At 46.1% G+C, this 13,257-nt stretch overlaps 1 protein-coding gene across 5 annotated transcripts in view; it reads right to left on the reverse strand.

Annotated features, from left to right (window-relative positions):
- The window catches only part of NDRG4 (NDRG family member 4), a 55,663-nt gene that overhangs the window by 23,018 nt on the left and 19,388 nt on the right, over positions 1-13,257 (reverse strand). For 3 of the 5 annotated variants that reach the window (XM_048516212.1, XM_048516209.1, XM_048516208.1), the window contains exon 4: positions 2,647-2,752. In XM_048516212.1, the coding sequence (XP_048372169.1) occupies positions 2,647-2,752 (106 nt within the window). Of the gene's footprint in view, positions 1-2,646; positions 2,753-6,651; positions 6,777-13,257 lie in introns of those variants that run through there. The other 2 variants (XM_048516211.1, XM_048516210.1) reach the window with 1 other exon arrangement.

Consider the following 13,257-nt stretch of genomic DNA (forward strand, 5'->3'; position numbering starts at 1 on the left):
CTGCTCTTAACCACTACACCATGCTGGATCTTTGGGTTTGCAAAGCTGCTTTGGATCTGCATAGGGGAGAAAAACAGAAAGTGTGTGTGTGTGTGTTGCGCGCAGTCACTTCCAACTTATGATGACCCTATTAATTCACAACCTCCAAATTCACAACCTTGCTCAGGTCTTGCAAACTAAATGCCATGGCTTCCTTCAGTCAATCCATCTCACGACTTCCTCTTTTCCTGCTGCCAGCATCTTTTCCTAGCACTACTGTCTTTTCCAGTGAGTTTTGTCTTCTCATAATGTGACCAAAGTAAAATAGCTTCAATAAATAAATGTCTGGAAGGGTCTTTTGCACTTTGTATCAGAAACTGAGGTGACAAGGAAACTCATAAAACTAAGAGCAAAGGGTACAGAATTTGGTATTCTGCGTAGATTCACCCCACATGTATCCTTCTGATGTCATAATGACAACTTTGGTGCAATGTGAGAAATGGTTTGTATCTACAGTTGTATTTATAACATTTCTACTGATAGTGATTGGTGCAGGAAGCAAGATTGCAGGGTGCAATATGGGGTAGATATGATTTTGAGTGCAGATCTTAGGAGGAGCTTTTGAGTAGGACCACTCTATGGTGAAGATGCCCTTGCTCTTCACTCTGAGACCCCAATCCCCTGCATATTTTTGAAGTCCCCATTCAATGCAATAGGCTTACACCCAAGTAAGCATGCACAGGATTGTTGCAGCCTTTAGGGAAGATGCTAAAAGGAATGGTAGAGAAAGACATGCATTGGTGCCATTGGGATAACTACAAAAAGGCCCATTGTAAATCACCAAAACAAAGTTGCCTACAGCATTATTTTAGGGACCATCTTCAAATGGCAAATATTACTAAACGTTCTAGAACAGGGGTAGGGAACCTGCAGCTCTCCAGATGTTCAGGAACTACAATTCCCATCAGCCCCTACCAGCATGGCCAATTGGCCATGCTGACAGAGGCTGATGGGAATTGTAGTTCCTGAACATCTGGAGAGCTGCAGGTTCCCTACCCCTGTTCTAGAAGAATGACTTTTATCTTGTAAGAAATCCGCCTCCTTCATTTCAACGGATTCCAACAGTCTTTCGGAAAATCCATGTGCTCTTGCAATCATTCTGAAGGAAACTAGGCACCCTGCCTTCTTTCCTTCCGTTGAGAATCTCTCCATCCTTAGGTTTAAAGTTTTACAATCCAAAGAGGTCTTTACCTTGTGTTGCCACTCTGAAGTGCAGGGTGAGGCATCAATATACAGAGTCACAACAGAGAAGAAAGAACGATGATACAGAGGGAAATATTTTTGATTAACTTCCTGTTGTGGGTTATGGGTTGTGCTTTTTAGATTATGTTTCACTCAAAGATCCCATGCATTTCGCACAGGGCTTCGTCAGGGGATCTGGAAAACAACCATCTTTCAGAATGTTCCCATCCTTTGCAGAGGAAATGCATCACATAACAGGTGCACTTGATATGCTACGATCTTTTCTCTCCGGGACCTCATTTACATGACACAATCACCATGGGGAGTTTTCTCTATTCATAGGACATGCCTGTTTCATTTAGAAAGGTCATAATGCATTCAATGCATTATTAACTTGCCACCCCAGGAATCTGCCTCACAGTTTCCAGGACAGTATCACCTTTTTGACCCATGGCAAAATTGGGCTCCCAAGAAGAAGCTTTTTAGCATCAGAATCCAAACTGGGGAAAAAAAATGGAGACTTATCTAGCCATTCAGAACCACAGCTTCTGCAACTTCCTTCATAGTGAACCCCTAAGCTGTGTCTAGGTATCTCTGGACACTGTGATTATCGCATCATTCATAAAAGGATGATATGGACAAAACAGTGCAGGAAATTAATGTTATAGCATGACATTCATCCTGGTGTTGCTGCAGCCCTAAGTGGAGTTACACTCTTTCTAAGATCACTGTCTTCAGCAGAAGAGAATAATGCTGTTAGGACCGCACAGTTAGATCCTTAGCAGTGACTTATAGAACACAGAATTCTGGAAGACAGAGAGGGGCAGGACACACTTTGCGATGAAAAGATTGGGGTTTTTTAAAGCCTTTACACACTGTAATGCATACCATTTGCTTGCAACAAAGCACACTTGTGGAAAATACTCTTCCCAGACATCATGGCACTAGCCAGGGATGAAATCACCTATATAACATGGACTGGGCTGGAAGTCTCATGTTCCCCAGAGACCAAAGCCTGAATCTTCATCCATTGCTCCGGCCATGTAAAACACAGTCGATATTTTGTCTTCTGAAGAGTTTTGTAAAACCTGTAACCCTCTGTCGTGGTAAACTTTTTATTACACTAGCAGATATTTTCAACTCACCCATTCTATGTCCCCACCGTTTGGATTCTCAGTTGGATCAGCCCATGCCCCAACAGAGCTCATGATGCCTGAAAAGTGTCTTGGCCTTATTTGGCCCCTGCAGCAAGCACCCCCAAAGGTGCCTAAGCATCAGCAGCCTTTCATTGGCCTTCCTGTGTCATATTAATTCTGATTCTTTCTAATAAACAGAGCTCAGGTGATCACAACAGAAACTATGCCATTTGACCAGCAGTACGCAAACACCCATCTGCCAAGCTTGAAGTAAAACAAATATACTCACGGTTCAGTCCCACATCATGGTAAGTCAGGAGGGCTGGACGATTTCCCTTTGGAGACCCTCGAATGACCACATGCAGCAGCCCATAAGGGGTCTCGATATCATGCTCCTGGAAGAGAGACAGAGGACATGTTGTGAGTTTGGCTCTCAAAATATTGTGTACTTCATTTATGTCCTGCTTTTCTCTCCAATAGTTTACAGCATTCTCCTTTCCTCCATTTTAGTTTTACAACAGCCCTGTGGAGCAGATGAGGGTAAGACTGCATGAGTGGCCCAAAGTAACCCAGTGAGCCCCCATGGCAGAGCGGGTAATGGACTTGGGTCTCTCAGGTCCAAGGTCAACTTTAACCACTACACCACACTGGCCCTGATCTACACAAAAACATGGAGCAGACACAAGGCTGCAACTCTTGGGGCATGCAAGGATCACTCTACAGAAACTCTCCTGAGGCACAACTGGAGTAGTGACACTTGTTTCCATGATTCCACTTGCCCTGCTCACCTAAGGGAAGAAGCATGAACTCACAATGTGGAGTTAGCTCATGGTGTATTTTCTGAAAAAGATGAGCAGGTTGTCAATCTGCAAGAATTCAGAAGAAGGAAGAGAGCAAGCACTGCCCACCCACATACCTGCTTTGCACGTTTCTATGGTGTGCACAAAGCAGCTCACCAGACTCACATGTAGTGGTTCAGGAAGCAGAGTACTGAACTTGAACTCAAGGGCAGCACATTCCCCCGTTCAGGACCTTGGACAAAGCCCTTTCACCCAGTCTCTGGCTCATTTTGGTAAAATCACTAACACCCGTGTGTCTCACAGTGCAGTTGTGAGAGAAGACAAAGGAAGTGTAAAATACCCTGTTCTTGAAAAGATAAAGTAAGGCAAAATGAATGTGGCACATTTAAGTTTTGGAGATACATTTACGATGAACTAGGATAAAAAAAAAATCAGGTTCAGGTTCTCTTGTATTTTTACATTTAGAGGAACCAGACCACCCTGATTTTTTGAGACTGCCTGCAAGTGCGTACCTGATCCAACCCTAAGAGGATGACATTTTGGAAGGACCTCCAGTTCATGTGCATGTACAGAGAGCAACCTCCTCCCCCTCCGTGAACACATGCTTAAAGAAATGGCAGGACAGCGAGGAATGATCACTTTGCAATGGAGACAATTCCTTCATGGGTCCCTCCTGGTGCTTGTGTTTCCCATCCTCAGCCCAAGGAAGGGCATGACTCTGCCCTCTCCCTATCACATGACTATGTCACATGACTCCCTGCCACATACGTGCAGTTCAGCTGGCTTCACGCCTGGAAAAGCTGGTGACCGCTGCCTTACAGCATACACTAAGGGCCCTTCTTAGCCACAACTAGCGAGACTTACCTGGGCCAGGTCAAAAGATGCAACGTCTAGCCACATTAAACCCCCTCCGCTTCTCATTTTGGAAGCAAGCACTCAGATTAGGGATGCCAGCCTCTAGCCTCCCTGGAAACTCCCTCTATAGCTGCTGGTCTGGAGTGTAAGCTATTTTAACATTATTTTTTATTGTTGCTTTAACTATTGTGTTTTATTTATGATGTTTTTATTATGGTCTTTATTGGTTTTAACCTGTGTAAGCTGCCTAGAGACCCTACTATGAGGTGAGGTGTAAATATTTATAAATAAATAAATAGGTGGGACTTGGGGATCCCCTGGAATTTTAGCTCCTCTCCAGACTGCAGAGATAAATTCCCCTGGAGAAAAGGAGTGCTTTGGAGGGTAGATGCTACGGCATTGTACCCCACTGAGGTCACTTTTATCCCCAAGCTCCACTCAAAATCTCTAGGAGTTTCCTAAGCTGGATCTGACAATCCTATCCGCGCCCCATCACCCACTAGTAGCCAAGTACAGCATATCTACTTCAGATACAGAGTTTGGAGGACAGTGATCTGGCAAATAGCAACTAAGGGGAGAGGTGCACAGAAACCTCTTCTGCCTGGCACAAGTTCACCCTCCTTTTTGTATGCCCACAGGGGGGGAATGGGGCACAGAATTCATCCTTCACAGGCATGATGCCTCCAGTTATATTTCAAAAATCTCCATGTCTCCCCATCAGCTGATGATGACCAGGCAGTTAAAGGGCTGACTCAACAGAAGGTAGCTTTGTGCATTCCAATTACAAGATAGAATTGGCTTGGCCCAAGTATGGACCCAGCTGCAAAGCTGCTTGCAAAATAACAAGCAGGAGATGAGAGAGAAATCAAAATGAGCCATTTACTACCAATCCCTGCCTATCTGTCTATGGCACTTTTCAGACACATGATGTTATTCACCAGTAATTGCACCATTTCTTTTTGCCTCCCACTTGATATCAGGAAAAAATCGCCCCCAGGGGATTTAAGTGGGATGCTGACACAGACTGGTGCAGGAGACACAATAACAGCCATTCCAGTGGCAGAAGGTAGAGGAAGGGGCTGTTTTTAGTTTACACACATTTCCCTTTCAGGTGACCGGGGAAGAGGTCCCAAAAGAAGAAAGAGCTGGATCAGACTAAAGATGGAGCCCGTGCAGGTGGAAAAGTTCCATCTTGGAAGTCTCACCGAGCACCTTCTTTAGGAGCACAAGAGCAGCCCCCTACTTCACCCAAATGTGAACAGGGAACTGCATCACCAATCCATAGAAGAATACAGCATGGAAAAACTTCTGTGGGAAAGGAGGCTGCTCAGAAAGCCAGGAGAGATGACTTGCCTCCTGTATGACCGGCCTTTTGCTACACTCCTCCCCACCAGCCAAAGAGTGGGACAACCAAGACGAGTCCTGCATATTTGCCCCCCACAAGGGACGCTGTGTAACAAGAGCACCTGTGCACCCTCAACTGCCCCCACCTCGTCCCAGAATCCTGGGGAAAAGCATGACGCAGTGCCCATCATATCTCCAAGAGGTGACCTGGGAGTGTAACACACACGCACACCCTCCATAGGAGGAAGCACCAATAATGTAGGCACAGCCAAGGGCAGGCATTGCTGAAGGTCAAACAGCAGCATGGGGGCACAGGAGAGCCCAGGAGCGATGGCCAGGCATGCACGGTCAGCTAGGAAGCATTCCCACTGCAGCTGGAAGCAAAGCCACCTGTCCCGGGGCCTGGGAAAGGGACTCACACACCACACAGACAGAAGAGACAGTCTTCTCTGCAGCTCACGCTGTGCTTGCCTGCTCCTTTGCAAACAGGGCTGGGAGAGCAGCATGGAGCAGAAAGCACGGACCACGGTAGGTGGCGGAAGCAAGGCTGGGAAAGCAGCTGCAAATGTGCCCCATACACCAGGCTGGCCGTGCAGAGAAGAGGGCATGCACAATTCACACGAGTCCTTGACAGGGCAGAGTGGCGTCCCCTGCAAAGGGCAGCTGATAGGGACAGGGCTCCTGGGGTCCAACATGCACCTGCAGCCATTTCCACTCCTGAGCTCATTGCATAAGCCAGACTCCCCTGCCTTAGTTCTGGCTCCTGCTACCATCGCAGAGCAAAGTGCTGCCACTTCCCTCCATTCTGGCAAGTCCCCATTTCCTCCTAACCCCACCTCGGCCAGCCCCTCCATATCCAGGATTAACTGGGAAAAACAGAGAGTCAGCTTTGTCTGAATCAAGCTCAAACCCACATCCTTTGCTAGAACACAGCCCCCCAAAACACACACAGGAATCACTGAGCGCCTTGGGGCACGTGCAAAGTGCCTGTGCTGCACTACAGAATGACCCCCAACTGGTCCCCACTTCTCTGTCCTGCCAAATACGAGGGCAGGGCTTCCAGGCTGGCGAGGGCAATGGGCTCGCCTGTGCCAATTCCCTCTCCATCTCTTCTATGCCCCAACAACTGCCTTGGCTACCCTTGAAGATAAATGCCAAAGGACAACAAAAACATCCACTCCTCTGAAATGAAGAGAGGGGAGGCAAAGTTGAGAGGATCCCTTGGCATCCATGTGCCAGCTTGCAATAGGCCACCCCACTGGCACCCTGCCCCAGCCAGCATTGCGGGTACCTACCCCATCCCAGCACTCTGGCATTTTGGGCCGCTTCTGTCCCCAAGCAGATTCCTCCAGGCAAAAACGACAGCAGCAGCAGCAGCAGCAGCAGCTTCCCGGAGCCTGGCTGGAAGATGCACAGCGCTGCAATGGGCTGGCTTCGCTCTGCTGCCTTTTATAAAGGAGCCCAGCCCCTGGCTTAACCCCTCCCTTGCCACCGTCTATCTCTCCACTTCCAGGAAAGGAAGGAGGTGGGGTGGGGGGAGAGTGTGTAGGCTGCAGGGGGATTAGTCATTAATCCGCCAGCTTCAAGAAGGAAAACAAAATCAAAAAGAAACGTCTCCAGTCTCCATTTTTTATTCTTGTGCTGGGTGGAAAAGAGCAAGCATTCTGGTGCCTGTCCATGTGCGTATCCACAAAAACACAACCATTCCTCCAGGAAATTCCCACTCAGCTGTGTGTGTGTGTGTGGGGGGGTCATCCTCCCCCTCCGATAGAAAGAAGAGGTAGGAAGGCAAAACCTCCCTTTGAGCATCAGCAAGACACACTGCTCCCTTCTCCCCAGTCTTTTCCAGAAAAGCAGGGCACCCTAAAGGCACACAATCCAAAGGGCAGGATTGTTGCTCAGATTTGGCATGAAGAGGGTTGGAGCCTACATTCCTCACCTCCAAGTGGCCCAGTAAGGAGGTCTTTTCGGTCACTGTTCTGACAGGAGTGATTCCTGGAGAAAAGGTTTTATATTATTGACCTTGGATTCAAACTGGATATTCGCTGAACCAGCACGTTGGAGAGGTTAGAGTTCTGGACCAGGACAGGGTTTGGCGACCCTCAGCATGTCTACTAACACAGTCACTGAAGTCCATTTTACCTGGCACCCAAGGCCAGATCTTCCCACCCTAACAACCGAGACCCTGGCAGCACTACCCCGACCATTGGGCACCAGAGAAGGTAACTGACATGGCTCTTCTCCATTGTGGTCTCCTTCACACTAATCCTAACCCTGCAGAGCCACAAACTGAGGCCAAGGCAAGCCCCAGAAATACTGAGTGTGCTGCTGGAAGCATGGCTCCCTCCAAATGTATCTGGCCAAGCCTCCTTCCTGCCATTTTGTTTGCTGCCACACCAACATCTACATAGGTGGCAGTGGCATTTTCCCAGCATTGCGGGAAAAAGAGTTTAAAAAAGAGTTGCCCATCCTTGAGACCCAGATTCAACTATCCACTTGGGTTTCAAGGCCAATTGGTGACCTTGGACTCGAGTCACTATCTCTCAAGATGTCCTTGGGGTCAGTCACTCATTTTGCCTGCCCTTCCTCTGAGCTGTGGGATGACTAATGTATGCTACCCTGAACTCCCTGTAGGAAGGGTTGTATAAAACTATAGTTAAAAGCGGTAATAAACAAATGGCGTACTTGTGGTGTGGATGCTCGAGGCTTGCCAGAAACACTGAACATACATGCCGCTGTCCTACACTGAACCAGACCATCAGTCTACCAAGGTTCATAATGTCTACCCATACTGATAGTAGATCTCCAGGATGTCAGGCAGAGGTCTATAACATCACCTATTGACTGTTCCTTTTTTTCACACTGGAGATGCAGGAATCGAACCGGGGACCTAGTGCATGCCAAGCAGACTCTCTTCCACTGAGCATGGTTCCACCCCTATGCCCTGCTCTCTCTCAAGCAACGGGCAGTCAGTACATTATTGCCAGAGACATGGTCCACCCTGTCCCGGCATATCAGAAAAATAGGTTGGAAAGAGGAAGCGAATCAGGGAATGGCTAGCTCACAGCCCCCTCCCTTCCTTTCATCTGTTACTGCTTCCTAAATAGCCCACAATTTTTTCCTGAACCAGCTACAGGCAGCAGGAAGGAAGCAATCTACCCATGTTCCTTTCTTTTGATTCCATACCAAGGTATCCTGGCATTACTATCCGCTTCAATTTGTCTCATTTTTGTGGCTGATGTAAAAGAAAAGTGAATGACCATTTACAACATTTTACATGTTGAAAATCACTAAGAAGAAGAAGAATGTGTTGTGGAGTCGCAACCAGTTCATGGTGACCCAGGGTGCTCCCAGTGTGCTCCAGGCAAGAGAGGAGAGTTGCCCTCCTCTGGGTCTTCCCTGATTGTCTCCCATCCAACAATTGCTGACCCTACTTAGCTTCTGAGCTCTGATGAGCTCAGGTTAAGTCAAGTTAAAGTCAACCTTTTTGCAAGGAAGCATCAGTGTGTGCAAATGGAAAATGGTGTGAAAGCAAAGGTTCACCTGTGTCAAGACAGACTGAAATGGGGATGTTTAAAGTGAGGCAGAAAGCTAGTTAAAAGTAGGTGGTAGATATTTCCTAGGAAGTGTGACAGAGTGAAAACAAGGACAAGAATCCATGTCTTGTGAAAACTGTGGACACATTGTCTCACAAATCCTTTTCAGGTGAGAGAGGTCAGGGCACCCTGTCTGTCCCTTTATCAATTGTCCATACTGAACTCATCTCACTAGTAAGCAGTGCACCTGCTCCATCACTCCAGAGCGGTTCAGTTTGGAGTTTGTTGTTATAAAGCAGTGATCCCCAATGGATATGATGCTGCCAGTCCATGGACTTCCTGGTGTTCTTTTGCCTTTTTGACACAGCAAATAGCCAGCCTAGACCTTCTTCCACTTTTCTTGAGAGGAGGCACCTAGGGAGCATCACTGTGGCAGTCCTTTTGTGGTGGTGCCAGCTTCCCCTTCTCAACATCCCAAGAGTGCTCACATAATCAACTTGAGTAGGGACTCCTGGTGAAGAGGGTATGGAATGCATCAGTCCATCTGAGACTTCATTTCTTTCTTCAGAATGAATCAATTTGCATCCTGTGCTTCAGGGTTAAGGCTCAGCTCAGGACAGATTATGGTACCTCATTACACCTTTGAACCACTCAGATCAAGCAGTAGGCATGTCCTGAGGGCAAGCAGGTGAACTTCAGCACTAAGAAAGGACCAAAGCTAGGCACTGTCCACACAAAAGCATCTCTGCACCAAAGTATGGACCAATGTCAGGTGAATCTAGGAGTTATTTAGAGGTGAGGCAGAGAGCCAACAGATCTCCTCAAGATGATCGAGCCTGGATCCGCTCCCGCCTGCTTGACTGCAGACCATTATTGGGCCTTGCTATATTGCCTCGGTGCTGGCTTCCAGATAACTGGCGACAAGGTGCTTCTCTTGCATTTTATAATTGGACTCAGAAACCCAACCCTCTGGCAGCATTCTCCCTCCTCCCCTCGCCTGATGAATGACGATGGAAAAGGCCCAGAGAATTGCAGGAAGGAAGAGAAAATGGATCAAGAAAGAGAGCCAAAAGAAGAAGGAAAAACAAAATGGGAAAGAAGACCAATGCATGAAGAGATGGAGGAGATCTCAGAAAACAAGCTGGAAAGAGGTGAAGAGGAAAATGCAGTAAAAGAAACCCAAAGGGGCAGGAAAGAAAGTCTACCATACAAGAGACTGGACTGGTTGCAGGCACATTCTCTGCCTTACAAACAGAAGCCGAGGGTGTGAAAACTGCCAACTTTTCCACCATTCTAGAGTGGAGAGGTAATTTCTGTTTCACTCCTGTAAAGGCATCCCACACAGGAAAAGATGTTGATAAAGGGGAAGTGTACTGTGGACAGTCTTCTTGTGAATGTGCTACGGACTTCAGTCTACAGAAGTCATGGAAACTTCATTTACACCCTACATTTCTTCCCAATGGGGACTCAGAGTGACTTTCATCATTCTCTTCACTCCATTTTATCCTCCAGCCTCCTATAAGGCAGGTCAGGATGAGACAGCGTGACTGACCCCAAGGTCACGCAGCAAACTTCGAAGGCAGAATGGGAATGTGAACCTCTGTCTCCCAGATCCTCCTGTTCTGCTCTTATCACTACACAAGTGCTTCACAACATGAAATCTAAAAGGGAGAGCGCTGGAGATCTCTTGTAGCTTTATTTACAAATACTCAAGGAGAGCATTTGAGGAACAAGAAAACAGACTACTAAGGCAGGTAGCATAGCTGCTAATCATGCACAAGATTCCCGAAGGGAGAAACACGAGTGTCACAGATCTCTCCCCCTCTCTGCCTCTGCCCAAATTCTAACTGAATACTTCCTTCCAGCTGCTTCTCTATCCCCAATCACAGACCCTTCTGCCAGACATCACACTCCAAAGACTAGAAGCAACAACAAACCGTCAGCTCCTTTCTAAAGCACCTGATAACTCACCAAGTTCGTCAATCAAAACCACAACAAAACACTAGTCAGGAGAGCCATGATACAAAGTTATTAACACGGGCTATCTAGTCTCAACAGTCACAGCTTCAACATTTCCTTATTTAATTCTTCTTTTAAATGTGTATATTTCACCCACTCAGCCCAGTGGTTCCCAAGGGAGCTTGCAATTAAAAATTCAAATCTAGATCACAATAAAAACATCAATAAAATAAAAATAATGTTACCAACAAACTCAAATATTGCCATTTGTTACCATACCGCCCTGGCATGTGTGGGGGGGAGTGCTTATTCACAGGTATCCCTGCCCGCATGCCAGCTAAAGGGCAATGCTGGCATTGCAAAGATGGGGAGCCCATTCTCTGGCAATAGCCAGGTCTACCAACAAGGAACTTCCAGGATTTTTCTTTCTTTCTGTTCTCATGCTTTCAGGTTGCTTGCCATAGCAGCACATTTTCAGCTCCACGGCCAAAGAAGAATTCTCCTCAACACGATACAGTAGCCCTGCTGAATGAATACTCATTTCCAGCCACAAGAGGACCCCTGATGACACTGCCTTCCCCGATTATCTTAACCCAGATACTCTCTTCTGTAACTAACTTCTCCTGATCACCTTACAATGTTTCTCAAACATTGTTTCTCAAACAATCCATCTGGACACCTCCCAAAGGTCATCCTGACATCCCCAAGGGTGGTTCTTTGCCCTCCAAAGGGCCAATCGCCCAGTGCCATTGACACCTTTCTGTCTTTGTCACTGTGCCCACCACGTTGCCCCCTGGAACCACATGCTGGTCATTTGGTTCTGAACCCCGGATGTTCTTCACTTTGCAATCAGATCATATTCTCTCTCTCTCTCTCTCTCTCTCTCTCTCTCTCTCTCGTTGCACTGAATCAAGTGCTTGTGAACCTCTTATCCCTAAAACAAAGATGGTCAAATTTGTATTAAAGTCCTCTCTGTGGATTTTCTTCCAAGGTCTGATCTTTGTGTAGATTGGTATTAAAGATTCCCTACCCAGCCTCCTGCAATATTAATAAGCAGTTTGATCTGAGCTAATTTTCCCCACATTATTGAGAGACTGCATCTCTATCCTGAGTAACACCATCCAGGAGAAAAATTCTACAAAAACAGCCAAAAAAAAGAGGAAAAAAACATAAATTACTAGAAACCCAGCAAAAAAAGACACATGAACACATATAAAAAAGGAATTTTAAAAAGGCAGCGTTACAATAAAACTGTGTAGGGGGATATCATTATATTATTCATTATATTACATTATATTATATTACATATATTACATTACATATATTATTATATTCATTATATTACATAAAAATAGGGGTAGAAGAAGGGTGTTCTCTTGTTCTATTGCCAGAACTAAAATTAAGCACCAAAACATCTTCCATTATACCCCACTCCATGCCCCTCCACATCACATAACGCCATCCCCTCAATTCCCATGTGGGGATGGTACCTCTTCAATCTCATGGAAAGGAGACAGCACGGCCTTCAGTAAGGTTGAAACAACCCACACTGCCCAGTGCTTTAAAGTGCAAACGACAGCAGGTGTCTAACGAGCAGATTAGGCCTCACCTAAATGAAACTAAAACAGATAACTGACCCAGGGAGGGAGGAAGCAGAGAGAAGATCCTATATCCCACCCGGGAGACATGGCAGGATCAGACCAGAACTAGGCAGTTCATGACATTGCCGAACAGCTGGTAATAAAAGAAAACTGGATAAGCCTTCTGAAAATTTTCTTAACTGACTGGAAGGTATGTACAGAAAGAGGCAGCCTTTCAGGTATCTTTTGCTTTTATAGAGGCAATAACCATCAATTTGAATTTAAATGAATCTGAGATTCAGCCATCAGCTCTTGGGGTTTTATGTAATGCCCCAAATCCCATCGCTACACAACATCCAATTAAGCCACGCTGTCTTTTACAGGCACTGTCATTACATAAGCCAGTGCTTGAACTAGAGGCAAATTTCTCTGTCAATTATGGATTTTTAAAAGTACATTTTTTTAGTCTTAGGCATAATCCAGAGATATTGCTATCTTGTTTGGGGAACAAAATTCAACAGCCATAAAGTATGTTATATTTTATTTGGCCACAGGGTGGTCTCAGTTACACCTAGCATGCAAGAAGTATTATTATATTATTACATTTTAATCCCACCTTTTCTCCAAGGTAACACAGCATACAAAGTTTGCCCTTTCTCCTTCTTATCCTCACAACAACCCTGTAAAGTCAGATAGGGGGGAAAAAACTAGACTGAAATCTACCAGTGAGCATCCCAGTGAAATGAAGACTGGAATCCAGGCTTCTTGCCTGGCACTCTGACAACACCATGACACAGGTTTTTATTTTATTTAAAACGTTTCTGTG

Source organism: Sphaerodactylus townsendi, linkage group LG14 (assembly GCF_021028975.2).
Source record: "Sphaerodactylus townsendi isolate TG3544 linkage group LG14, MPM_Stown_v2.3, whole genome shotgun sequence".
NCBI lineage: Eukaryota > Metazoa > Chordata > Lepidosauria > Squamata > Sphaerodactylidae > Sphaerodactylus > Sphaerodactylus townsendi.